Source organism: Trichosurus vulpecula, chromosome 2, assembly GCF_011100635.1.
Source record: "Trichosurus vulpecula isolate mTriVul1 chromosome 2, mTriVul1.pri, whole genome shotgun sequence".
Classification (NCBI taxonomy): Eukaryota; Metazoa; Chordata; class Mammalia; order Diprotodontia; family Phalangeridae; genus Trichosurus; species Trichosurus vulpecula.
The window spans coordinates 33893056-33920553 of record NC_050574.1 but is presented as its reverse complement, the minus strand read 5'-3'; the positions used below and the strand labels follow the sequence as shown (position 1 = coordinate 33920553).

The 27498-nt window shown below is 51.1% G+C and overlaps 1 protein-coding gene across 2 annotated transcripts in view; it reads right to left on the bottom strand.

The window, feature by feature from the left end:
• The window catches only part of C2H1orf159 (chromosome 2 C1orf159 homolog), a 29442-nt gene extending 4626 nt beyond the window's left edge, over window positions 1–24816 (bottom strand). Inside the window, exons 1-6 of one of the 2 annotated variants that reach the window (XM_036747740.1) lie at window positions 24728–24816; window positions 12037–12196; window positions 8506–8581; window positions 5798–5899; window positions 5158–5223; window positions 2708–2842 (exon numbers count right to left, since the gene is read on the bottom strand). In XM_036747740.1, coding sequence (XP_036603635.1) covers window positions 2708–2842; window positions 5158–5223; window positions 5798–5899; window positions 8506–8581; window positions 12037–12063 — 406 coding nt within the window. In that variant the 5' untranslated portion in view covers window positions 12064–12196; window positions 24728–24816. The remainder of the gene's footprint in view (window positions 1–2707; window positions 2843–5157; window positions 5224–5797; window positions 5900–8505; window positions 8582–12036; window positions 12197–24727) is intronic. The other variant, XM_036747741.1, reaches the window with a different exon arrangement.
• Between the last annotated feature and the right edge of the window lie 2682 nt (window positions 24817–27498).

The window sequence follows — 27498 nt, the reverse complement described above, 5'->3', positions numbered from 1 at the left end:
GCTCCTCATCTGTAAATGAGGGGGCTGGATTAGATCACCTTTGACGTCCTGGCCAATCTACAGAGAGGACCCTGCAGTTTTCCCACTAGGCCACTCTGTGTGTGTGTGTGTGCCACCACTTAGACAGGGCTTCGATGACCAAATGGAGGGATCTCATTCCCTTCCGGGGGCATTGGTGGCCCTTCCCTGCCCATCTCTACCTCCCAAAATCTCACTGAGACACCAAGGCCAGGGCCACCTCTTCCATGAAGCCTTCCCTGATTCCTACTCTTGTTCCCAGTTGGTTGTGACCTAATGTCTGCCCTACAGTCATCTGTGTAAAGAGCATTTTCTCAAGTCAGGACCCCCCCCCCCCACCCATGCCTCTCTGTACCCCCTGGGCCTGCCATGCTGGTTGCCCCTCTGCCTGCTTATTGGCTTTAAAAGGAGAAAGAAGCTAGCCTCTTTCCAATTTATTCAGACATTAGGAAAAACCCAAACCAAACAAAGACACAAGCCATGATACACGCTCTGCTGGCTCAGGTAAATCAGGTTTTCTTTTGAGTGACGTGAGAATTCACACAGCAGGAAAGGGCCTTCGGCCAGTCACTCTCCCCGGAAGGTCACCCAGACAAAAGGCACTGCCCTGGGCTGGATTTTCAGCTAGCTCATCACTCTGGTCTGAAACCACAGTCAAAGCCTTTTTTTCCCATCTTCCTCTCCCCTCCTTCAGGGGCAGCCACCATGGAGGGGAGAGAAGCTGGCCCCAGCCCAAAGTGAGCCTGGCACCCATCTGGTCTTGGGCTGGTGGCCGAGTCCTCCTCCCCTCAGCTGCCCCCGACAGGGCATAGCAGGCACAGACAAGTACCTCCAGGAGTAGTCCTCGGCATTCTTGGCCAAGCTGGGTGGGTGAGGGGGCTCTACGCTAGAACTACACTGCCACTGGTGGAAATGGATGTGCCCAATGAGGAAAGCAGGCAAAGGCCAGGCCTTGTGAGCTGAAGGATCCAGGGAGGGTCCTTTTGCATGGGAGAGCAGTCTTGGCTCTCGGGCTCCCTGAGGACTAGGAAAGGGCCTGGGGGTCATGGAGGGGAAAGGCATGGTACAGGCTGACCAAAAAATGCCCCAGGCAGCACACAGCAGCCTGACATAGGAGCCCTGGATCTTAGTGCCAGCTCCTTGACTCCCAGGGCTTCAGGAGCCTGCTTCCTCTTATGTAAATGATGGGGGCAGGGGGCCTCATGTGATAAAAGGATTACAGATTCAATGTGGGAGTCAGCAAGCTTGGCCCCCACATTTTACAGCAGAGGAAAAGGAAGACATGTGGCTTGTCTAAGGCCACAGGGCTATTGCCTAAGGTGGGACCATCCACTGGGCTATTCAATCAGCACCACTGATTCCATGCTAAGTTGGAAAGGGCTGGAACAGCATCTCAGAAAGTGTGGCTCAGAGATAGCAGCAGGATGAAATTAAAGACACCCGTCCCTCCAAAAAGGACTGAATGCTGGTTCTTGCCTCGTTCTCTGCCTGCCCCTGTGCCCACTCTAAAGCCTCAGGGCATCCAAAAGGAGGAGTTAGAGGAGAGCCCCAGAGTTAGGGAGTGCTCTAGGCCCGGCTGTCTGGGCAATGATAGAACGCAGGGAGTGGTGTAATGGTGTGCAGGGTGGTGGCTGTCCAGGCCACTGTCACATGCCACCGTGGGTAATCAAGGCAGCACTCTCCTGCCATCAGTCTGAAGGCAAGGGGGTCCCAGATTCAGAACAGTACTTTCCAGATTAGGAAACTGAAGCACAGAGTAGCTAACTTGCCCAAGATCACTTGGAGTCAGTGGCAGAGCTAGGATTCAAACCCCAGTCTCCACACACTAAATTCACCTCCTGACCAAAGAAGCACATGTTCAGTCCCTGTGGGTCCTTGTCAGAAAATGGAAAGGATGTAACCCAATGGCACCTTTGCTTTTGCCTTCTCTGTCAGGGAGACTTTGAACCACATTTCCTGCCCTGAGGTTCTCATGTGCTCAACCCACCTCCTTCTTCCCTCCAACACAGATGGTCTTGGTTCTGTTAAATCCTTAACCATCTTCCAGGTCTGAGTGGGTGGCAGGGAAATCTTCAATGTGTTGCACCCCAGCCCTGGTGCCCAAGGGGCTCCCCTGTCCTCTCCCACCACCCCATCCTTCTCTCTCTGCTGTCTGTGGGCGGCCCTCATTTGAAGATAAGAGTATCATGCAGCCTCTCTGCTCTGCCACAGAACCCTGCAGAGACCGGGGCAGGGGACAAAATCGCTTTTCTCTAGAGACTGTCCTACCTTCCGAGGCTAGCTGTGCTAATGACATCATTCCCATTTCTCAGGTAAGGAGAATGGGGCTCAGAGAGGTCACCCAACTTGCCTGGGGTCACACAGCTCCTGTCAGAGGTGGGATCTGAGCTAAGTCCAAAGCCTACCACACCCAATCAACCTGGGTCTGGGTCAGAAGCACTTTGGAGAGCAAGGAGGTCTCCAGCATGCATGCACATAAGAACAAAAGGCCAAGCGTTTCCTTTAGCCATGCCAGGACAGTGTCCAGTCTCCAGCCCACCTCCTCCCTCTGACTTCTCTAGAGCAGGCCCTTGAGAGGAGCTGGGACATGCTGGGGCAACCTAGTAGGCACCTCCTGGAGCAGAGAGGAGGCCCAGGGCTTCAGCCAAGCAGCAGGCAAAGGGCAAGATACAGGGTGACTGGGAGATACCTTTGTTCCTTCTGTAGAAGAAATGGGGGAGCTTACTGGAGCGTTTGAAGTAGAAGAACAAAGCGACGGAGAGGATGAGGCAGGAGCTAATGAAGAAGGTGCCCAAGAAGAGGGAGACAGCCACCTGGGGGCCCCCTGGAATCCAAAGAAGAAGGGTGGTTATGGGGGGAGCTGTGGCTGGGGTCGGAGGGCACCGTCTCCCTGCTGTCTCAGCTCTGCCCTTAGCCAGTGGCCAGGGCGCCAGGCCCTCAGAGGCGGGGAAGCTTAGCTCTGAGTTTATGAGCTTCCTGTCAGAAAGCTGCCTATCAGGCCCTGGCCACAGGCTGCCGTCTCAGATATGGATGACACACAGGTCTAGCGCCTTCCCCACGCACACTGAAGCTGGCAGTGCCATCTGGAGCCTTTAGGAGGCCACCGTGGAAGGAGGAGATGCCCCTTTCCTCCCCACCAGAGGTCATTCTGGGTATGGTGCCAAGGGTGAAGTAGGAGAGCTGTGATTAGGGCCACGCCCCTCATTAACCTGCCAGACTTATCACTGCATCCTGTGTTGCTGAGAAATAGTTAGGAGGCCCTATGGCTCCTGTGGCTGGGGTGGGGCGAGAACTTTCTTCTCGAACTAGGGCAAGGATGAGAGAAGAGAGAGGAGGGAGAGAGCGGATACGTTCAATCTTTAACTAGTGACTAGTCAAACAGAAAAATCCTGGCAAGACAGAGGAGGGTTACAGAAAGTTAATGGGACTATCAGGAAATGATGGGGCATGTGGCTTTTTTCCGTGCTTGCCTAGGGAGGTGAGTTTATAAGTGAGGACGGAATCACGTGGTAAAGCTCAGAGTTATTTTTAGAGGCTGGAGAAACGACAAAATCCCAAGGAGAAAGGCAAACTCGCCTCGGTTCGGATTCTTGCCATACATGGAAACTGACTTCTCTCTAACAAGAGCTGTGTGGGCTCTATTTAATTTTCTGTTTCTGATTATCTGTGTTACTGGGCAAGAGCAGCGGGTGGCATCTGGTGGCTCCAGGATATTTCTAGGAGCTGATTCAAATAGCCAGGCATTGTTGGTTTTTAACCACATGCTTTTCAAACCCAAACCCAGCCCTGAAATTCCTCACGTCTCCGCTGGGGACCAGCCCTGGGGGTGCTTGATTTAATGGTGGTCCCTTTGGTCTGATGCTGGTAACCTGGATGTGGGGACCCCTGTGCTGGCATGCCTTGGCCCACTTCTGGACAGAAGAGCCCTACCCCAACCATCCTCTAGAGACAGGTACAGAGGAGACCTGGCCTTTCCCAGAAGAAACCCAGGACACCTGCTGAAAGCCACCTGCCAGATTCCTCAATGCCCACTGCTGCAGGGAGGGAAGACTGGCATGCTATGGCTCCGCTGGAAATCCAAATTAGAAAACAAGCTTGGGGTTCTAGGTCTTGTTACAGGTTAGGACACCCTGCAGTTTTCACCAAAAGGAATGGCTAGAAGGCTCCTGGGCCCAATGTCCAGACCTCGGGGAAAAGAAGATGACAAGGTTTAGTGGGGTTGCCTCAATTGACCCTAAGTGGTGCTGGATCCTCGAAGGCTGGGCTCTTCCAGTCTGTATCTTGAGTAAGGCCTGGCAGGGGCAGAGGCAGTCACAGAGCAGGGTTGCCTGCTTTGTTAGCTTGCTTGCCTTCAATGACAAAGCATGCAATTAAGTGAGCATCCTGAGGAGAAAGCATGATTGCTCCAATGAGCAGCCTTCACGCTGGGGACCTGGTTGGACAGTTACAGTGGGCAGCCCTCTCCCTTCACTGCTCTCTGCAAACAATTGCATGCAGATGTTTCTGTTTTTTAGGGTAACTGTCTGGGGTGAAGAGAGAATCTGAACCCTGCGGGAATTTTCCTTCTGTGCCTGGGGTGGCATCAGCCCCGAAACATTGCCGCCGCAGTGGTTGGAAGGCGTGAACAATTAGTCAAGGAGGCTCCATTGGCTTCGACAGAAACAGGAATTTGGAGATTAATTAGCAGTCTCACAGCAGGATGGCCAAGCAATGGATGCAGAAGGAAGCTGGCCACAGGCTAGTGGGGAGGGGGTGGGGTAGAGAGAAGGGCCAGGCCCAGAGGATCTGCCACAAGACTGGGTGAAACGGTGCCTTCCATGCGCAAATCCAAACCTGACGTCTTTAATAAGATCCCATGCCAACTAATGCCTAGAAACTGAGTCTTCTCGCTGGCGGGAAATGTCCTGAGCTGGCTGGGGTCTGGAATTCTTTTTCCATTTATGGAATCTACTATTTAAAGACTTTGTTGGGATGAGTTTGAGCCCAGCGGAGATCCCCGCTCAGTGTCTGACCTCTGGCTTTGCCACCTTGCCCTGTGGACCCATGGGCTTCTGCGGCAGGCTCTGGGATGGGGAAGGGAGGGCTTGGGAGGGAAGTCTCTTAATGCATTGCTCTGCTCAGATGAGAAGGATGACTTACCCAGGGTCTGGAGTAGGGGCGTCACTGTCGTTCTGTAGGATGTGAAATTAATTTCTTTGTTGCCAACTAAGGGTGAAAAAAATGTGTTAGCCTCGTTATTTTGTAAAATTGGCCCTGGCCTGGTAAGCAGTGGCTTTCACAGCATACTGCCATGGAAGGCCAGGGGACAACGAGGTCAGGAGGCAGGCCAGGTCATGGGCTTCATTTCTGCCATCGAGGAACAAGGAGCTGGGAGCATTCTGGGGTCTTACGGGAACACAATGAGCTAGCTTCTTTAAGGAAGACCGAGGGCATGTGGGATGAATTGTTGCCACGGGGGAGGGAGCTTTTAGAAAGACGTTTGGAAGGGAACCAGACACCCCAGTGGGGACTGGAGGACATTGATTTCTGCAGGAAGATAGCTGAATGGACTCCAACTTATTGGTAAGGTAAGAAAGGTGAGGTCCATGATCTCCCTCTGCTGGCCAGTGTGAGAACTGCAGCCCAGAGATGGTGGGGGAAGGGTCCCCAAAAGATTCATCAGAGCTCACCCTCCTGGGGCTGGGGCCTTGGCCGGCAGTGAGGAAAATGTCCTCTGCAGCGCCCCCATAACTGAACCAAACACACCCACCAGGCCAAATCCAATGGGCAAGAGACTCACGGCTTCTGCACTCCACAGCATAAGGCCCGGTGACCGGAAGACTTTCATTTCTGCACCGAACGCAGCTGCTCGTTCCATCCTCGTTCCAGCGCCGGTAGCAGCCTGGGTAGGGGCGAAGGAAGAAGGGTCCATGAGCCAGTGAGAGGGGGCCAGGGGCTGGGGCAGTGCAGACCAGGATTCCCTTTGGGATGCTTTCTCCGAGGGGGCATCTGCACATTCATCTCATCTTAATTGTATATATATATATATATATATGTGTGTGTGTGTGTGTGTGTGTGCACATGTGGCCTGGGGGGAAGGGCCAGCCAGGCCCTGATTGGTTCTCCCCTCTGGTTCTCCGGCTAATCTGGCCAAACCTCAACTTGGAGACCAAAAAGCCTCAGAGGTCAAAGTCCTCAGAACTTCACGTGGTCATTATCCAAACCAGGATCACTGCTTGTCTGCATTCTTGATGCCTAGAATGTTGAAATCACCCTGGATTCCATGTTCTCCCAGGTCCTGTGGGTGCCTCCTCTGGAATGTCCACCAAAGCTTTCCCTTCCTGACATTTGAGACAAATGTCTCAAGAAGGGGCTGGGATCTTCTCGATTCAGGAATTCCCTCCAATGGTACTGATTGCAGCCCATCTGCTCTGTGTGACTCTTGTCCTTGTCCTCCCCTAAACTTGGCCCACGGGGTATCCCTAGCATGCTTGAGGCCTTTCTCACCAGCTCCCTGCAGGGGAAAGCGCTGCTATTGGCTAGTATGAGTTCCCCAGGTGAACCCATCTTACTTTTCCAGCCCCCATTTACTTGACATCTTTTGCTCCTGCGGCCGTCAGTGCCTCTCCTGGGTTAGGTGGTGCCTGACCTACTCACCAGGCTCACTGTCTTTGTGTAATATTTAGATGGTGCTTGAAAGTTTGCAAAGACTTTCACATTGTCTCATTTGAGCCTCACAAACACCCCATGAGGGGGTAGAAGCCACAGGTACAGTTAGATCTATTTTAGAGATGAGGCAATAAAGGCTCAGAGTCAGGCATGGATGGTCACAGGGCTAATACATGTCAGAGGATAGATACTTCTTGGCTCCAGCCTCAGCACTCACTCCACCAGCCTGGGCTGCCCAGCCTCCCCCCTTGCCGCCTCTCTGCCCACTGTCAGGCCGTACTGTACAAATTTATCTGTCAGAGCCAGAACTTCCCCCGTCATCCCACTTGCTCCCAGTTCCACTTGGGGCTGCCCATGGCCTGTGGGCCAAGGGCCACATCACCTCCTCACCTCTGCTGCCCCTTGCTAACAATTCTGCCCAGATGCACTGGTTCCCCCTGCTCCTTGGGTATACCACCCCTGTCCCTGGGCCGCTACTCAGGGCTCCGCTCTCCTCAGGTGCTAAGTCTGGCCCTTCCTTCAAGCCTCGCCTGGGTGCTGGGACCTTTCTCTGCTGCCCCAGGCCTCATGATCAGGCTCTCTTCTCTAATTGACTGCAGCCTCTGAAATCATTCATTTGGCCCTGAAATATGCCACCACAGTTAGCTATTCATCCTTTCTCAGGAAGAATCTATCTTCCATTCTAGATCACAAACTCTTTGAAGGCAGGACCCACACCCTCTAGCTTCTGACTCCCTTAGAGTGAGCAGAATGCCCTGCATGGGACTTCAGAAATACTGGCTGCTAATGAATGCCACGAGCCAGTGCAGAGGTGGAAACATGGGCCTCGGGCTCCTCTGGGGAAAGAAAGCAGCCTCCTTTGAGTCTCCCAAGTGAATCACACATCTCAACACAAACTGGCCCATTCTAAGGGCCAGGCATGTCTACCCTGCCCAGAGAGGGGCAGATGCCTCTTCTACAGGATGGGAAGCCCTCTTGTCCTAACTGATTGATGCTTGGAGCTGCTACTGACCACACTGAAGAAGATGGGATTCCAAGGGATTTCAGGGGCACAGGAGTCAGCTGCTTCCTCAGCCTGAGAACCTCGAGCCCACCTCAGTGGCAGAAGCTTTGAGATGCATGAGTGTGTGTGTGTGTGTGTGTGTGTGTGTGCTTGTGTGTGACATGGGCCCTCCAGCAGCCTCACATAAGGGCCTTCACCTCCCTCTCCCAAGGGGTCTTCTGGACATTATCAGCTTTTCCCACGGCAGCTAATACTGGGGAGAGCTGGTAAAAGAGGGGTTTGGGGACTGAAGGCCCATCCACCACGAGTGTGGGCTGATGATTGCTTTGGTCATAAGATGCTGTACATTCTGAGTAAATTCAGAATCCCCCTTTGTGTTTCAAGAGCTGTAAGGGACTCTGGCCATGGACCTTTTCTAGATCCATAACTTAACTCACTGCACACTTCTTCACATGATTTGGGGCCTACATGGCAATTCTATAGCTGATGGAGGGCTCAGAGACCCTCAAGCAGAGCCTCTGGCAGCAAGAGCTTCCCAGGGGATAGGAGGATGGATGAAGCCCCCTCGAAGTCCATCAGACCATATGCCAGGTCTACAAGCCACCTGGAGGGGCTGGGGCTTGGTGTTTCTCAGCCGTGCCAGGTATACCGCCACCCAGAGGTGTTGGGACTCAGTGTTTCCTGGCTGGCCCTGGATTTGGTCACTGGGGGATTGTAGGGCATGACGTGGACACATTGCCCCATTTGCCAAAGGGGCCAGTTCCACTTAGCCACTGCCTTGGAAAGGAGGCCATCCTCACCCTGAGCCTTGGGTCTTGTGGAACTCTTTGCTTTACCTGAAGCACACTGGTCCGTGCCTGGGCAGCTAACGTTGACATCCATCACGTCCATGCAACACTCTGGCTGTGGGACCTAAAAAGGACAGAGAGTCTCGTCAGCACACACCTTTGGACACCTTCGATGCTCACTCCATTCCCTCTGGGTGAGAGGGGAAGCATTCAAGACAGAAGCTTTCCTAAAGGTGTAATAAGGGTCCTCGGGTAAATCACCAGGAGTCAGAAAGATAACTCGGTTTCTCCTCCTTCTGTGGGCTGTCGGGCATGGGGGAAGCGCCTGGTGCCCGACACTGACTCAGGACGTCCTCTTTCCCCAACCCATCCCTCAGAAGCCTCCCCAGGCAGAAGGGTTCATTCCCAAAGCGCTGACAGCCCAGCTGAGGCTGCCCTCGGGGCAAATATACCCAAAGAAGAACAATGGGGAAGAGAAAGAACATCACTTTTGGGGGGTCTGAAAGGTTCTGAAATCAGGCTGCACCAGGTGCTAAGTGCCCCATGATGGACTTCAGTTGGTGCTGAAATCTCAAAAAAATGAGAGAAGAAAGAATCCCAAGGCCAAACCATTTCCATAGGGGAGCTGTGTGAGCATACATGGCAGCTGTGGGCCTGAGAGCATCCAGTGTCGTTCCTAGAGGGCCAGACCAGGCCACAGCATCTTCTATCACATAGGATGGGGCACCAGGAAATCATAACAACGGCTCAAACTTCTCTAGTGTCCGAAGGCTTGTAAAAGGGCCTGACAGCCATGACTTCATTCAATCCTCACACTGCCCTTCAGAGGCTGGTGTTAACATCAGCCCGATTGGTAAGGAGGAGATCTACCAGGAAAACCTGTCGCCTCCTCGGCCAAAGCCCATACAACTGGTCACTGCTTCCCCATGGCCAGAATGTGCTGGGGAGTCTGGACCAGTGACCTAATTCCTTATGAATCATTCACTTACCAAACTGTGGCTTTTAAAAGAAATTCTTAGAATTGCAGATATCACATTTCAGAGCCGCCTTCAAATGAATGCTCAGAGCAAAAAACCCCAGCATTTTTCTCCAAGACGTCAAGGGTGACAATCAGACACAATGGAAGTCAGAAATTAACTAATTATGCCCCATTTAGCTAGTCAGAGGAAAAGCTGTTCTCTTGAAGACCAGCTGACACCTTGGACCACTGGGGTAAAGCTGGTCAGCGATCAGGTCTCCCTGAGGCCCTTGGACCACAGAGAACTGGAATCTCTGGGAAGGTAACCTGATTCATCTCCCTGATCTTCCCTCCTTCATCTCATAGTACAGGGGCTTCTGCCACAGCTTGAGTGGGAGGAGGAGGCACCAAGTTGGATTGATCAGGTGTGAAGCCTCAGGAAATTCGATGTTGTTTCTGAGGCCTTGAGATGCCAATCAAGGTTAGCCTCAATGAGTGAGAGTCCAGAGTAGGGGTGGGGAACCTGAGGCCTTGAGGCCACATGTGGCCCTCTATATTCTTAAGTGAGATCCAACAGTCAAAAGGCCACACTTAAGGATCTAGAGGCCACGTGTGGCCTCAGGGCTGCAGGTTCCTCACCCCTGGTCCAGGCTTGGGGATACACATTTATATCCTGCCTTCCATATGCCAGACACATTTTTGTTTTTTACAAATATGTCATTAAAGCTGGAAGGACCCTCAGAAGCCACCTAGTCTAAGCTCCTCATTTACAGAGGGGGAAACCTTGCCTGAGAGAACCCAGGAAAGTAAGTGGTTGTAGTTGAAGCTAGAAATAGAGCTGGGCTCCATCCTAGTTTTATAAAAAGTCTCCATCTTAGATCAGATGTGGCTAATACACAAGGTATGTGCCCACTTAAAGGGGGCTTATGGGCAGCTAGGTGGAGCAGTGAATAGAACACTGGCCCTGGAGTCAGGAAGACCTGAGTTCAAATGCGGCCTCAGATACTTGACACTTACTAGCTGTGTGACCTTGGGCAAGTCACTTAACCCTAACTGCCTTACTTTCCCCCTTTAAAAAAAATAGAAGGAGGCTTATATTCAAAAGTCTGAGTGTAGAGACTAGAATCCACTTTGGTCATTAGAAAGCAAAAAACTTGGGGACCCTAATAGCATGCTCCCCTCTCCCCACTGATCTCCCAATGGTTCCTAGCCTACTGCTAAGAGTACCACCACCCTGTTTATCAGAAAAGAAAAATATTTAGGGAAATAACTCCGACTAAAAAAAAAATAAGTTAAAAAAAAGAAAAAAACCAATCCTACAGCTTAAATGGTGGATGGCAAGGAGAAGTTTAGCTAGTGACAGAGCGGACGGACGACCGATGGTCAGATAAGCAATGAGGGCCCCTTGGTGCTGAGTCACCAGGACGGGGTAGGGGGCAGGTGAGGGGACTCAGGACCGTGAGCACATACCATTCACCTGCCACATGACAGGAAGGCTGAGAGGGGCAGGGCAGGAAAACCCGGGGGGAAAGCTGCTGGATAAAGCCATCGAGTCAGCCCTTCACTCTCTGAGGTGGGCTGTGGACCAGGAAAGGTTGTCTCTGATAGAGTGTTTGAAACTCAGAAATGGGTGGAAAGGCACTCTGTAATTATGTGGGCTGCTGCCACTGCCGCTGCCGCCAACCTCCCTAGAGATTTAAAAAAACAAAACACCAAACCACCACCAAAAAATAAATAAAACAATGCCAACTTACCAAAGGCAGATTTGGAAGAGTGACTCCAGATTGGGTGGGTGAAGGAGGGGGCAGAGCTCCCAGAAGTGAGAGGAAGCCTGCCTGCCTTTCTGAGAAAGCGTCAGCAAGCACCCTACCAGGAGATCCTCTGAACCGAGGCCTCAATGGGGGGAATAGCAGGGCTGCCCGAAACACCTACGCCAGCCCCAAGGGCTGAGAGCTGGTTTTACAACTCTGTTAGTACAGGCTGCTCCCTGTTCCTCTGGAGTACTCCTTGGCAGGAAGCTTCACCTCTTTCTGGGTGTGGTAAGGATCTCCAAGAGGTCCTAGCTGTGAGAGCCTTGGAGAGGAGGGTCTGGCTACTATAGAAGAGGAAAGGGGTGCATGTGTGGGGGGATGTCTGATCCTAGTGGATAGAAGCCAAGCTCTGTGGCCTCTGAGGTGTGCCCTGCTGACTCCATTTACCTAAATACAGAATGACTTTTTGTTTGGAGGTCTCTTAGCTCCTCCAATGGAATGTCTCCTATAAATCACACACTGTGTCCCATCCTCAAACACAGATGGGAGGGGAAGGCCTGGTGCCCACTGGGGGCTGGGGACCACCTCGGGATGTGTGGCTATGAGATACCTACAGCACCTTCTCTGGATCAGCTGACAGCTTCAGCACAAAGCCTAGCCAGCAGGATGACATAAGGGACTGCCATGCCTGGGAATGCAAAATGTCTAAAAAACAACAGACGCATGCATAGTCTCTTGGGCCCCGCCCCTTCGCAGCATCTTCCCAGAGTTCTCTTGGCAAATAAGAGCAGAAAGAATCCCATTGCACTAGATGCTTGTCTGGCTTTGGATGGAACCAGTCCACCCGTCTGAGGCTGGGGAGACTCTTACCTGGTCTAGGGGAGAAACTGAAGACATTCAGAAGCCTGGACCAGCTGCATGGAGAGGGTGGTATCCTGGTGGTGGCAGGCCTGCGGTTGCTAGGCAACGAGGAGTCTTATCAGTCCTGGGCTCCCCACCAGTCAGGCCCAAGCTAGGCCACACCCAGCATCTACAGATCAGTGAGGATTAGGAATCAGCCTAGGTCAGAGCAGCCTCTCACACTGGAGTGGCTAGATCACCCCACCCACCAAAAGAGGAAAACCTTTTCAGAGACCACAGAAGGAAATGAAATCAGAGGCAGAAGACAGGTTCAAATTCCAATCGGGGCAGGGCAGTGGACAAATCACTCTGCTTCCCCCAGCCTCAGTTTCTTCATCTGTAAAATGACCCAGGGGCCCTTTCTGGATCTAGGGCAATGAACCCAGCAGGCGTCCTTTTGTCACATTTCTGGCAGAAATAACTCAGTAAGCATGGAGCCTCTGCGAGCATTCATTTCTAGCCAAAGTAGATTTTTTGAGCTGAGACCGGGTAAGGAAAGTGCACTCTTGTGCTTTGGATGGGCCAGATGTGTTCATAAAGAACAATCCCACCTAAGGATCGCCTCCCCTTTGGGTCATGAAGGTGATTTCCAGATGTGGCCGCCTTGCCGTCACCACTCCCTACCTCCTTCATTCAGTTCAGAACAAAGACTCCCTGATGGGGCATGGCTGAGATCAATGACTGGATGGCTACAGGAAGCAGCTGCCGAGCAACTACTGGTGGGGACCTGCTGTCACTTCATCAGTGTGGCCATCCCTCCACTAAGGCAGATCTTAACCCCTTTGTGGATCATCTCAGCAGTGACTGTGGCCAAAAGATAGCCATCCCTTAGCCCCCCAGCCCAGGTGGATGACCCTGTGGGGAGGGCCTGCGGCTTCAAAAGACAACTTGGTGCCAGGCACTGGGGACCCCAAAAAAGGCAAAAGACAGTCTCTGCCCTCAGGGGCTTACATTTGAATGGGGGGGGGGACAAAATGCAAACAACTGCACACAACAAGTCACTGGCAGGAAAAATGAAAACGAAAAGGAAGGAGCCCAAATTAAGAGGGGCTGAGGAAGGCTTCCTGTAGAAGGGGAGATCTTGGTTGGGACTTAAAGGAAGCCAGGGAGGCCGGGAGATGGAGAGGAGGGGGAGATGGAGATGGGGGGTAAGGGGGAGTTGGGAAGAGGGGAAGATGGAGAGGGGAGGGAGGGGGAGATGGGAAGGTGGGGGAGATGGAGATGGAAAGAAAGGAGGGAGAGATGAGATTGGAGGAGGGGAGGGGGAGATGGAGATGGGGAGAGGGGAGGGGGAGATGGGTGGAGGGCTCCAGGAATGGGGGAGGGGGAGATGAAGTAGAGGGGGAAGGGGAGGTGGAGATAGGGGAGGGCTCCAGGAATGGGGGAGTTCCAGCCAGAGAGAAAGCCCAGAGTCAGGAGATGGAACGTCCTGCTTGTGGCACATACAGGAGGCTGGTGTCACTAGACTGAAGAGAGCCTGTCTGGTAGTGGGGTGAAAAAAAGCCTGGAAGGGTAGGAGGGGGCAGGTGATGAAGGGCTCTGAATGTCAAACAGAGCAGTTTGTAATGGATTCTGGAGGCCATAGAGAGCCACAGGAGTCTACTGAGTGAGGGTGGGTCGCTGCCCTTTAGGAACATCCCTTTGGTGGCTGAACGGAGGATGTTCTGGATCAGGGAGAGCCTTGAGGCTGGTGACCTCTGAAATAGTCCAGGTGGAGGTGATGAGGGTCTGCACCAGGGTGGGGGAAGCATCAGAGGAGAGAAGGGGGTGTATTGGAGGGATGCTGCAAAGGTAAAGTTAACTGGCCTTGGCAACAGCTTGGACATGGGTGGGTGGGGGGGTGAGGATGAGGAGTCTCCACATGGTCTGTGTGGCTGCTGTCCTGGCTGGAAGGGCCTCCCCCAGCTTGGGCTTTGCTGGCTCAGCCTTTGAGAAGCCAGGGTGGCCTCCAGGCAGCTATGGATGAAGGTCTTGGGGAGCAGCTGCCAGAAGGAGAATGTGAGGGACCAGAGGCTTGCCGGGTTTAGCAGGACTCCCTGTGGGCTTGGGGATTTAAAGGGCCCACTGGCTCAGGAAGACTTGCAGGCCTTTCTCTGGTGCCCGCCAAGAGGAGCTAGCTAGCCGGAGATAAGCGAGCTTGGGAAGATGGGGACCTCCTCCAAGCGTGCAGGAGAGGACCTCATTGGCCACAGGTGGCACGGAAAGGTGGATGGGCTGCTTTAGCGATGCACTGTCTGGGGGCGACTGCTGACGATTCTGCCTGGTTTTAGCCTGGCCTCTTTGGCCACCCTGGAGCCTCGGAATACATACACACAGACTGGGTGAGTGCTAATTTCAAGGGGTTTGGAGAAAGAAGGAAGCAAGCATTTTTTACAAATATTCTCTCATTTGATCCTCACAACAATCCTGGAAATTACTAGCACTGTCTCCAATTGACAGCAAAGGAAACTGAGGCAGCTTTGTCTTAAGTGACCCACCCAGCTAGAAGTGTCTGAGGCTGGCTCTCCTCACACTAGCTGGTGGCCTCTAAATGGACCAGAATTCTGCAGGGGGAGGAGGGCCAGGATGGGCAGCTCCCAAGAAGGAAATTCTAAAGAGGGAAAGAGAAACAATTAGGACAGGAAAAATGGGAAGGGGAGTGGTCTGAAGAAACCAACCAGGCTGCACAGAGGAGCTCACCAGGCAACTCACCCACTGACTAACAGATTTTAAAGCTACATACACACACTGAGCCCATTCTACGGAGCCAGTTCTGGCCCAGGCCTTACTTCACAGGCCATTCTGCCACTTGTCCTGTGGTTGTTTACCTAGCCCAGGGCCATATGTGGCCCTCTAGGTTCTCAAGTGTGGCCCTTTGACTGAGATCTCCACTTGAGGACCTAGAGGGCCATATGTGGCCTTGAGGCCGAAGGCTCCCCCAACCCTGGTCTAGCTCTTGCCCCTTCTATTTCTGGCTCTGTCGTCAAATCCATAGTCTCACAGCTTTGGAGTCTGCCCTAGGGTTCTAGTGACTTTCCCTGGCACTCACTCCCTTCCCCAATCACTGCTCCCTTCTGGATCATCTCCCCTTGGAATGGAAGGTCCTGGGGGGCAGGGGCTGTGTCAGCACAGGGATTGGCATACAGTAAGTGCTTGTAAATACCTACCCTCTCTTTCCTTCCCTCCGTCCCTTCCCATAAATCTTATGAGTGTTTCTACGTACTTTACCACAGTAGGATCCCCTGAATCCAGTAGCCTTTCATTTTATAAACCAGTCAGTCAACAAGTATTGATTAAGGACCTACTGTGTGCCAAGCACTGTGCTAAATGCTGGGAAATACAAACAGTGGCCAAAGTAGTTTAGAAATATGGGAAACAAGTTGGATTATTTTTGAGTTTGCAAAATGCTAAACTAATTAGCCTGGCAAGATGACTATAACATAATATAATATACTAGAACAGCTTTCCTGAGAAGGCACAAAGGGGTGTGAGGTGCACTGGATTCAGCATCGGTAGAGGCCTGGGCACCCATCCTGTTCTGGATGCACTCTAGGTGTGGGATCGTGGGGGTCCCCCCTCCTAAGATTGTTGTCGGGCTCATGTGAGCTAGTGTGTAAAGTACTTTGGTGTAATAACCCTTAAAGCATAATATACACGTGATGTTCAGCTTTGCCAGGCTTTGACGGAGTCCAAAGGAGATAGGACTCGGATGGATAATAAAAAGATTTACAGCAAACTGCGACCGAACAGTTTCTCAAGAGTCACACAGCACTTTAGTCATATTATTGCAGCCATTTCACAGATGAAGGAAACTAGGCTGAGAGGGGTTAAGTGACTTTCCCAGGGTAGTATCCAAGTCCCATTTTCCAGACTCCGAATCCAGTCTCTTTATCTATCAGGTGGACTACCTTCCTCATTAAAAAAATAAAAAGACAGAGCACAGATGTTTACAAAGGAAAAGGCAGGCTGGATCTGAGACCAGAGGCCTGGATTCAAATCCCTTTACTCCTGCATGACTCTGGGCTCCCCCCTCAGGGGCTCAAGCTTCCTTGCTGATAAAATGAGAGAGTTGGATGACAGGATTTCTAAGGTCCCTTCCAGACAGGGGGCACATCAGTGGTTAGAGCATCCAGCTTGGCGTCAGGAAGACTTAGCTCCCTGAGTTCAAATCTGGCCTCAGACACTGACTAGCAGTGTGACCCTGGGAAAATCATTTAACCCTGTTTGCCTCAGTTTCCTCATCTGTAAAATGAGCTGTAGAAGGAAAAGGCAAACTACTCCAGTATCTTTGCCAAACAAACCCAGATGGGCTCGTGAAGAGTCAGAAACAATTAAACAATAAAATTCCAGCTCTAAATCTCCACCTACAATCCAACGGGGGAAAAGCAAACAGCCCAGAAGTGAGAATGTGAGAGGAAGCACAGGGCTTCCTCTGGGCGACACCTCAGGGTGGTGGGAAGAGGGCTAGGTGGGAAGGGCTTAAGATATTTAGGGGTCCCTTCTTTCTCAAATGACTCTCCAAAGGTTAAGCAATCCAAGAGTGGATGGCATTTAATTACTCCCCCTTGGGATTGATTCTCCTGGACTTCACAGCACAGTGAGCTCCGAAGCCTTTGCTCAGCCACTCCCATTCTGTCGCAACACTTCCTGGCTTCGGGAGGATCCCAGAGTCCTTTATTCTTTGGCCGCCAGGATGGCTCCAGGGTCCCAAGGGAGCTAAGCCAGCTTATCAACCAGGGATTTTCATTAGCAATGGATGCAAGGCTGCTGTTTCTAGAACATGTCAGCTTGTGTGAACAAAGGTTTGGTGAATTCAGGAGAACATCCATAAACATTTGCAGCTGGACTATCAAAGGCATTTGAGCATTTTGTGCTGATCAACAGAAATCAAATCTCTCTCTTTTAAGATGGTCTTACTAAAACATAAAGAATGAGTCTCATCATCTGGCCAGAATCTAGTCATTTGACAAATACTTGCTGAATGCCTGACACGGAAAAGGTCCTCTACCAGGCGCTAGAGAGAATAGGTAATAACAGCTACCCCTTATCAGGGCTTTGGAGGTTTAGGTTACATATGTTATTGCCCTTGAATCTCAGAGCAATCCTGTGAATTAGGTGCTATGATTAACCTCATTTTATAAATAAGGAAACCATGGCTGAGAAGTTAGGGCAGCTAGATTAGAGCACCAGGCTGGAGTCAGGAAGATCTAACAGAGTTCAAATCCAGCCTCAGACCCGTACGACTATGGGCAAGTCGCTTGACCCTGTTTGCGTCAGTTTCCTCATGTGTAAAATGAGCTGGAAAAGGACATGGTAAACCACTCCAGTATCTCTGCCAAGAAAAGCCCACATGGGGTCACGAAGAGTCAGACAAGGCTGAATAGGAAAGCTGAGAAGTTAAGGCCCAGGGTTACAGCCAGTGTACCTCAGCCCTGGTCTCTGGGGGTCTCGAAGAGTTGGACATGACCAAAAATCGGCCAAAGAATAACAGTACACAGGGGTGTGATATGCCTCGGGGGGCGGGGGGAGGGAACTCCCCTTGATGCTAACGAGGCAGGTCGTACAGCACAGAGTGCTGGATGTGCAGTCAGAAGACCTGGCTACAAATCCCACCACTGACACTGTGGGCGAGACTTTCTCAGGTGACCCCCTAAGACTCATCTAAGTTAGAGAAGGCTTAGCTGTGACTGTAGGGGGTTCCCATGTTGAAGAAGCCACAGTGCCATGACTCACAGCTGTGTTTGAGATCACAGCTAGCTGGTTTGCCTTGGAAGCTCCATGGAGGCAGAGATTGGGTCTAGAAGATCCAATTCTGAAGTAGTGCTGAGTTCCACACCCGAGTGTGTGCTTGGTGTTTGCTGACTGGCTGATTGATTTCTCAGTTTGGGAGGAAACCATTTTTGTTAGAAGAGATGGTTTTTCCTAGAGAACTGCTGTAAGGTCTCTGAGAGTGCTACAGGGAATTGATGGGTACATTTTTGAGGGTGTGTGCGGGTAGAGGGAAAGTCAGGTTAACAAGTATTCTCACACCAAAACTGTGTATAAACACGTAAATTATTTCAAGTCAGAAAAAAAAATTGATTTCTTTCAGAATGACAATGTGTGACCGTTCTTCAGTCCTGTCTAAAAGAAGGTTTTCAGTCTCACTTTTGACAGTCTTTGGCAAGGGGTTGGGATTGACACCAAAAAGGCTTCAGTACATGCCTGATCACAGCTGCTAATGGCTGAGCTGCCCCCTTCTGCCTCTGCATTCTATTCCTATGAATTGATCTTTCTCTGTCTCTCCAGACTACCAAGGGAGTTTCTATTTTGGTCTGAATGAGCCTTGGGTAGACTGACTGTGGTGAGTGGCTTTAACGCTCTGAGAACACCAAAGAGGGGCGAGCCGCAGAGATCTCTTGACACCGGCTGTCAGATCAAGGTTGACGTCGGTCAATTTCACAGCAAGGGGAAAGCGGCCAAAATGGAGGGGGGCCCGGTCCGTAAAAGGCAAGCTCGTTATTTGCCAGGAAACCACAAACACCTGCCTTCCAAATGAAAAATGCCACCCAATGTTTTGATGGAAAATAAATGCTGAAAACCACTGGCCTAGATATCAGCTAAGCATTCTGGCCTGTCAGAGTCTGAGGCAGACCTCCAAAGAGAATTTAATTAAATGATGCTGTTGATTTCCTGTGCAGGGTGAATTGATTGCTCGTGAAAGGTACAGCAGACAACCTTGGGTATTTAAGCACTTTCTTCTGCTGAGGAATACCACAAGGTCATGCCAGGCAGCAAGAAGCGAAGCTCCCTGATGCTCTCCAGCTACGGAATGTGATCTCTTGAATATTCTGAGCAGCAGCCCAGGATGCTATGGCAGTCCTGAAGTTAATTACATGATGCCTGACATATCAAAGAGAACAGGAGGAGAATGATAAGGGTGGATTGGGGAGGGGATGTCTTTTTGGAACTGCTCTGTGGGCTGCAGGGGGAGGTGGGGAAAGTCAGAGGCTCCATGGACAGGAGAAGGGCAAATGGTGATGGTGCTGGTACTGGAATCTTACTGGGTTTGCTCTAAGAAAGCATGATGATGGGGCACTGAGAAGCAGGAGAAGACCGGGAGAAAGAGATGCAGAATCAGGAAAGCATCTGAGGCCACACTGGACTCAGGTTTTCCTTACTCTGCTGCACCACCCAGCAGCCTCTAAACAAACATGAGAGATTGCTAGAATGAGCAGTGGGATTCCCATTTCCAGATGGGGAAATTGAGGCTGAGAGGTTAAGTGACTGGCCCAGGGTCACACAGCTTGTAAGCTGGATTTGAACCTAGGCTTCTCCTGACATTGAATCAAGTGCTTTGGCAGTTCTGCCACACAGCCTGGCACTATGCCAATGTGTCTGTCATTACCAATTCAGGAAGGCTGGCACCCAGTACCATCAACTCCTATTTTGGGAATGTTAGCAATGCCACTGAAGGGGAGAACCATTCTCCCATTCTCAGCCTAACAGGAGGACGGGCTGTTGTAGCCAAGGCAGGCTGGCTCACCAGAGGAACATTCCCTAAATGCTGCTGGTCCTCCCTGGGAAGTCGTTTTTCAGTGGTGTCTGACTCTTTGTGACCCCATCTGGGATTTTCTTGGCAAAGATACTGGAGTGGTTTGCCATTTACTTCTCCAGCTCATTTGACAGATGAGAAAACTGAGGAAAATAGGGTTGAGTGACTTGCCCAAGGTGACACAGCTAGGAAGTGTCTGAGGCCAGATTTGAACTCAGGTCCTCCTAACTCCAGGCCTGGTGCTCCATCCACTGAGCCACCTAGCTGCCCAGTGTCTTGGCTTTAGATTATATCCTTCCACTGAAGCAGTGATTACAGATTGCCTCTTAGAGGGAGGACGTGCTCCTTGCAATTCATACTTTTCAAGTAAACACTGAATATTTCATAGCCGGAAATAAGTCATAAAATACTTCACAGGATAAAAATCCTTTCTCCTTGATGATCCCCTTGGGTTTTTACTGCAAATGGGCCTAACGAGGGCTCAGGGGAAGTTCAAAGAAATTCAATGAGCATTTATTAATAACCCCCTGCTTAGGGGATAAATACCCAGTGGCCAAAGCTCAGGCTCTCAGGGAAGGAGTAAGACAGATCCTGCCCACCCCCCACACCCCCCAAGGCAGCAGGCTGGAGCATGAGGCTCCGGCCAAACCGTGTAAAGGCAGGAAGGCCAGGGAGGAGGCTCTTCTGATAGTCTGGGCAGGAAGGGATGGGGCCTGAATTAGGGAGGGGGTAGTGGGTGGGAATGAAAAAAGATGGGGCAGCACAAGAGATATGGGGGTGGAGGTGGTAAACGGCGACCAACCTGGCAAAACTATTTCATACTCTAACAATCTCTTTATTTATCTAACTGAAGGCCTTAATGAATAAAAGGTTAACCCTTTGAGGACAACTAGTGCCGAAGGCACCTAAGGGTGCCAGCCTGAAGGTTTTTAAGTGACCGTTCATTGGGATGGAAAGGTCCAGAGCCCTTTCTCCTAGAGGATAAGAGCTGCCGAGGAGGCAGAGAATCCTGCTCACCAGTCTCATAAACTTCCGTTAGTGATCATGACTGAAATTTATAGAGCATGTTTATAGTTTGCAAAGCTGTGACATGCACATGTGTGTAGCATATTTGTCATAGCTCCATTCATCCCTTTCTTTTTTTCCTTACTTCCTTTTCATCATTCTTTCTGTCTCTCTCTCTTTCCATCCATCATTTCACTTGATCTTTATAACACCCAGTAGGGACTGCCATGGGCGGGGCCACACTTGAAGACCTAGAGGGCCACATGTGGCCTGGAGGCTGCAAGTTCCCCATCCTGGCACATACCATCATTCTCATTTTAGAGGAAGAAAACTGAAACCCAGAGAAGTGACGTGCCCCCGGTCACTGAGCTAGCTAGAGTCAGAGGCTGCATTCAAAGGCAGGTCTTTCTGAGGCAGTATGGCACACTGAACCCATAGCCAGGAAGACCCAGGCTCAAATCCTGCCTCAGATGCCTCTGGCTAAGACCCTCAGCCCCGCCTGGACTTCACTTTCTTCACCTGTAAGATGCAGGGGTTGGCCTTGATGGCTTCTAGGGGCTGTTTCAGCTCTAAGCCCATGACCCTCTGCTTCTCAGTCCTGTCCTCTGCCCACGATGCCTCATCTGTGCAAAGGAAGTTACCAGTATCCATTTCTACAAAGAAAAGTCTTCCCTTTTCAAGGCTTTTCTCTTTCTCCCTGAGCCTCCATTTTCAATTCTTTCCATCCCCATTTCCCGATGCCCTTTAGCCAGCTCCAAAGGCAAAGGATTCTGGAAGCTCAGTAGCCAAGAGGTTGTTTACTGCAGGATTTTCTCTGAGCTGTGGCTGGCCCACCAGCTCTCTGTTCTGCTGCCTTTGGAGCTGGCCTCTGCTATTTACTATCTGGGTGGCTGCTGGCAAGCTATTCCCCTCTAGGCCTCAGTTTCCTCATCTGTAAAGTGAGGGAGTGGGACTACATCAAGAGTCAAGAACCTTGAGGTTCATGGAGATTCAGGGGGATGGGAAAAATACAATCCCATGTCACTTTGGTTTCCTTTGTAATCCCTATGGATTTTATTTTCTGCACTGAAGAATGTGATTCCGAGAAGGGGTCAGCATCACTGAAAGGGGTGTTCCACAGCACAAAGGTTGGAACCCCTGGACTTACTGGGCTGAGGTCCTTTCCAGACCTGACATTCTACGATTCTGGTGCCCAGAATGAGGTACATTTGTGTGGTTACAGAGATGAGCCTCAACTGGGCATTTCTGGGGATTGTTTTTGGGCAGAGTGCTGGCTGTGGAGGCCAGTGGGTAAAGGAGAAAGGAAGGGGTCCTTCTGGGGTGTGGGAGAGAAAGAGAAGGCAGGAGCACTTGATTTTCTTCCCTGAACTAGACACTAGTCTTCCCCTCCATGCCTTTAAGATAACCATCAACCTAACATGGAAAGCAGGCATTTCCTTCTCACCTTTGTTCAGAATCCTTATCTACTTGGAAACTTTCCCTGGTGCCTCACCCTGGCCCACACCCACCGGCAATTTGTTAGTGAGCTCGGTCTGTGTCTTTCTCTTTCATCTCTCTCCTCTCATCTCTCTGTCTCTCACTGCCCCCCCCCCCCCATCTATGTCTTCCTTTTTCCCCTCATCTCTTTCTCTCCCTTCCCTCATCTGTCTCTCTCTCCCCTCATCTTTCTGTCTCTTCTCTCATCATTTTTTCTCCTCCCTCATCTCTATTTCTTTCCCTCCCTTCCCTCATCTTTCTCTTTCTGTGTCTCTCATCTCTTCCTCTTTTTCTCTTCTCTCATTTCTGTTTCTTTCTTTCCCTTCCCTCATTTCTCTCATCTATCTCTTTTTCCCCTCTTTCTCTCTCTCCTCTTGTATTTCTCTTTTTCCCTCTTCTGTCGGTCTCACCTCCATTTTTCCTATCTGTTCCTTTATTGTGTCCCACCAGTAGAAAGGGAGCCTTCTGAGGCTCCTTTTCTTTAAGGACTACTCTGGTTTGGGTCTTGGTGCTGCCCCTAGAGCCAAACTCAGGGCCTTGCACATCCTGGGTACCTAATAAAAGTTTGTTGAACTGAAGGAAGGAAAGTGTGTCCTTTCTGAGGGGCATCTGGAGAATGTGTTATAAAACAACCCCCTGAGTGACTGGCCAAATGACAAAGAAGCTTCCTCCCGGGTTACCCAGGGACAGGCCTTCTAGGCTTGGGAGAACTGGGCCTGAGCAGAGGGAGGAGCAGTAGCTGATGAAGGGCTGGGTTCGTGTGTCAGTCCCTCCCCCACAGCTCTGAAGGCCGAGTAAGGAGGGATCACAGCCAGGTGGGAGGACACCCAAGGCTATTCAAGTCTCCCCCACACAAGGGAATTCTGGGGAAGACAAGGCCCTTTTGATACCAACCTAAGTGAAGGGCTTCAAACTACCAAGAGGCAAGAAGCTCACCAAGATGGAGAAACATGTGGGTTTGCATCTTGACTCTGACCTTCATTCTCAGTGTAACCCTGGGAAAGGCAACCTCCCTGGGCTTTTTTCCTTATCTAAATAAAATGAGGGGGTTCTTAATGGAGGTTTGCTGTTCAGTCATTTTTTTCAATCATGGCTGACTGTGACCCCATTTGTTTGTTTGTGGCAGAGATACTGGAGTGGTTTGCCATTTCCTTCTCCAGCTCACTTTACAGATGAGGAAACTGAGGCAAACAGGGTGATGTGACTTGCCCAGGGTCACACAGCTACTGAGTGTCTGGGGCTGGATTTGAACTCAGGATAATGAGTCTTCCTGACTCCAGGCACTCTATCCACTGCACAGGGCAGGGGTTCAGGAAAAAAGAGTTGGAGGGGTACTTAGTGACCCCCCCCAATAACATATCTAAGAAGTGGTTGGTCATCCTGCCTTTCAAGACCTCCAGCTACAGGGACCTCAGGATATCTGGAAGCAGTTCATTTCACTTTCGGAGGGAAGTTAGGAGGCTTTCAACATCTACCAGCTGTTCCTAGTTTTGCCCTGAGGAGGCCAAACAGACCAAGGCTGGTTGATAACAACTCTCACCGGACCTGAGATCTAGAGCTGGCAGGGCCCTCAGAGGCCATTTGGTCCGACTTCCTCATTTTACAGAAGAGGAAGCTGAGGCCCAGGGGAGTTAAGGGATAATCCTTGGGTTATACAAGTACTAAGAGTCAGAATGTCTTGCCTCCTCCTCCCCAGGGTAATGAAGTAACAGTGCTGTATATAGTACTTTGCAACTATGGTTGAACTTGAGACTAGTGACTCTGTTTTTGCCTTTCTCCGTATGCCCAGCGCTTAACATAGTGCCCGGCACATAGTAGGTGCTTAAGAAATGCTTATTAACTGACAAACAGGGGAATGGAGGGGGGGTGGGGGAAGAAAAATCAGAGGACCCCAGATGTTGAAAAGTTGGAAAGGCCCTTAGAAGTCATGGGTGACATTTTCTCAATTTCTAGGTAATGCCCTGGGATGAAGTGACTCGTCCATGGGGTCTCAGCCAGGATGGGGGGGGGAGACTGTACAGAAGGAGGGAGGGGGGCGAAGGTGAAGGGGAGGTTATTCCTTGGAGGGGAGGAGAGAGGGCAGAATGTGCAGAAAAGGGGACAGGAAGGAGACTGAAAGTGCACTGGACAGGCAGAACGGATAGTGAGGGGATCTGGGGAGATGGGCAAAGAAGGGGAAGGGGAGAACAGAAAGGGAGGGAGAAGGGATGGGCGAGAGAGAGAGGAAGGACGGGGGGGGGGTGGGAAGTGAGGGAACGGGTGGGGGAAGAAAAAGTGAGGGGAGAGGGTAGGGGGGCAAGGGAAGGAGAGGAGGGGATGGGATAGAGGGAGGAAGGGGGGAGGGGAAGTGGGGGAATAGGACGGAAGGAGGGAAGAGGGCAGGGGGGCAAGGGAGAGGAAGGGGCAAAGGCGGAAAAGAATAGGCGAGGGAGGAGATGCGGTGGATGGGGCAAGGAGGGAGGGAGGGGAAGGGGAGGAAAGTGTGAGGGAGGGAGGAGGAGGAAGAAGGAGGCAGAGGAGGGGAGGGGGGGGCAGAGTGGAGACAAGGGGATGGGGATGGAGGATGGGGGATGGGTAAGACGCTTTCCCACTAACCCGAAAAGCCCACAGGGACCGCTCCCGCGCCCCACTCCTGCCTCCCCGCCTCGGAAGTCTTTCTCAACTCACCAGCCCCGCCGCCTCCTCCGCCTTGGATGCCTCCTCCCGCGGGCAGGCTCCTCTTCGTGCCCCCCCCCCGCCCTCGGCCCCGCGTCCCCGCCGCCTCTTGGGACTTGTAGTCCCGCTGCCGCCAAACCGGCTCAGGGCTGGGGAGTGCGACACTGGAGCTAACTACATCTCCCAATGGGCCCCGCGCCTCCGTGGGGGGTCCTCCCGCCCAGGTAAGACAGGTCCGTTGTTGCCTTCGGGACTCGGACGTTCGGGAGGCGTTACGAGGCGCGCGCTGGGACCTCTGGGAAATGTAGTTCTTTTGTCCCATGGAACCTTACAGACCGGCGTAGTGCACGGGAGGGTGGACTACGTTTCCCAGCAGTCTTCGCATGACGGCCATGTTGGCGTTGCTAGGTGATAAAGAAGCCCTAGGGAGGGGCGGGGCTGGAGCCAAGGATGAGGGCGGGGAACCACGAGGGGCCTGGAAACCTTCCAGCAGTCAGACTTCTCAGCTTTTCATGCTCCGCAATCTGTAGTACTTGCTAACTGAACCTGGCTGCTCTGTTTTGTAGACGTGGATTGGAGACCGGTCAGGCAGTCAGTACGCATTTATTAAGCACCTACTACATGCCTGGCTCTATGATAACCTTTATCACAACTGGCTATGTGACCTCGGGCAAGTCCCTTAATCTCTATAGGCCCAGATGATGCAAACTTCTGGAAGACAAGTTCTAAAGTCCTTTTTTAATCTCTCTAGCCCCAGAGCATTGCCTATTATGTAAATGCATTTTTGATTAAATTGTATTAGCCTCCATTCCCATCTCCATAAAATGAGAGAGCTTGACCACGCCAGATGTTCCTAAGGTTTCTCTCTTCTGAGTGCCCTCACCCTGGTGCAGGCCCACATCGCCTAATTCTTGGATTATTGCAATAGGTACTGGGGGCCCTGCCTGCCTCTCTCCCCACTCCAGTCTAATACTCCACTCAGCCAAAGTGACTTTCCCAAAGTGTAGCTTTGATTGGGTCATCCTCGGCCCCCCATCCCCACCCCAAACTCCAGGGCTTCCCCACCACATCCAGGATCAAATATAAAATCATCTATTTGATGTTCAAGGCCCCTTCCTACCTTTCCAGCCTTCTTATGTGTTACTCCCCACCATGTGATCTATGATTCAGTGACACTGGCTTCCTGGCTGTTCCCAGCACAAGACACTACATAGCCTGACTCCAGGCACCTTCACCGGCTGGCTCTCACGCATGGAATCTTCTCTTTCCTACCTCTACCTTCTGGCCTCCTTCAACTCTGAGCTAAAATCCCATCTTCAGTTCCTGATCTCCTTCATGTTAGCGCCTTTACTCTATCGATGCTTTCCAGTGTATCCTGTCTATGTCTTGTCTGCATATTTTTGTTTTGCATGTTGTTCCAGCCCCTCTCCCTGCAACCCTGTTAGATTGTAAACGCCTCTAGGGTGCAGGGACTGTCTTTTGCTTTCCTTTGCATTTCTAGTGTTTAACACAGTGCCTGGCACATAGTAGGCACTTAATAAATGTTTACTGACTGACTATCCCAGACTTCTTGGGCCCCTTCTCAGAACCATGCTTTTAAAGGTACAAAATAATATAAATGGGATTAAGAAAGAAACCAATTATATTGAAAATCAGTTGTCCAAATATTGGGGGGAAACCAAGTTCATTGACCTTGTGTGGATTATCAGATGATGGCCCAGGACATTCTTTTTTTCTCCCTATTAGAGTGTAGGGGCAGCTAGGTGGTGCCTTAGTGTATAGAGGGGCCTGGCCTGGAGTCAGGAAGATTCATTTTCCTCAGTTCAAACCTGGTCTCAGATACTTACTGGCTGTGTGACCCTGGGCAAGTCATTTAACCTTGTTTGCCTCAGTTTCCTCATCTGTAAAATGAACTGGAGAAGGAAATGGCAAGCCATTCCAGTATCTTTGCCAAGAACAAATAAACCCAAATCGGCTTATGAAGAGTCAGAAATGACTGAACGACCATAATATCACAGAATGTGTATAAACTCCTTGAGAGCAGTATTTGTATTTCTAGCATTTAGCAGAGCACCTGGCACATAGTGGTGAACCCTCAGTAAATGCTTGTTGACTCAAGCTTTAGCAATTTTCAAGCTGGGTTTACCCCCCCCCCCCCGCCCCCCCAGAGGACACATTTGAAATACTATGGTCTGTTGGGCATTAAATTTTAGGAGGATATTGACAAGCTATTGAACCGAGTCAGTTAATAAATATTTATTAAGTGCCTACTATGTGCTAACTGCTGGAAACGAGAAGGCTTGGAGGGAACATGTATTTGAAGGGGCTATTTTTCTGGCCAGAGAAATTCACTTTGTTGTGTTTGGCCTAAGAGGTCAGAACCAAGAACAGTGGGGATCCATGACCACTGCCAAACGTGATGGTGGGTGCCTCCTCTCTGGATGTTTTCCAGCAAAGTTTGGAGGACCGTTGGGGAGGATTTCCTAGAGGGGATTTCTGTTCAGGTGTGGGTTACACTAGATCCTCTAAGGTCCCTAGCCACTCTGAGAGTCTGAAAGAGGGCCAGGAAGTCAGTAGATTACAGATACCTTGGCCAGACTCTCCTGCCTTTTCTCAGCAACATAGAGCAAGGTTGGTGCATCATTCTTGCCTGTCTTTGAGAGAAGGACCACACAGCTGTGCCTTCCTTTATGCAGTAGCTGTGAGAAGCCCCTCTAGGAGAGTCCACATGGCACATTGGGAGACCTGCCTTGGAATCCCCATCCCCACACAATCAGAATCCT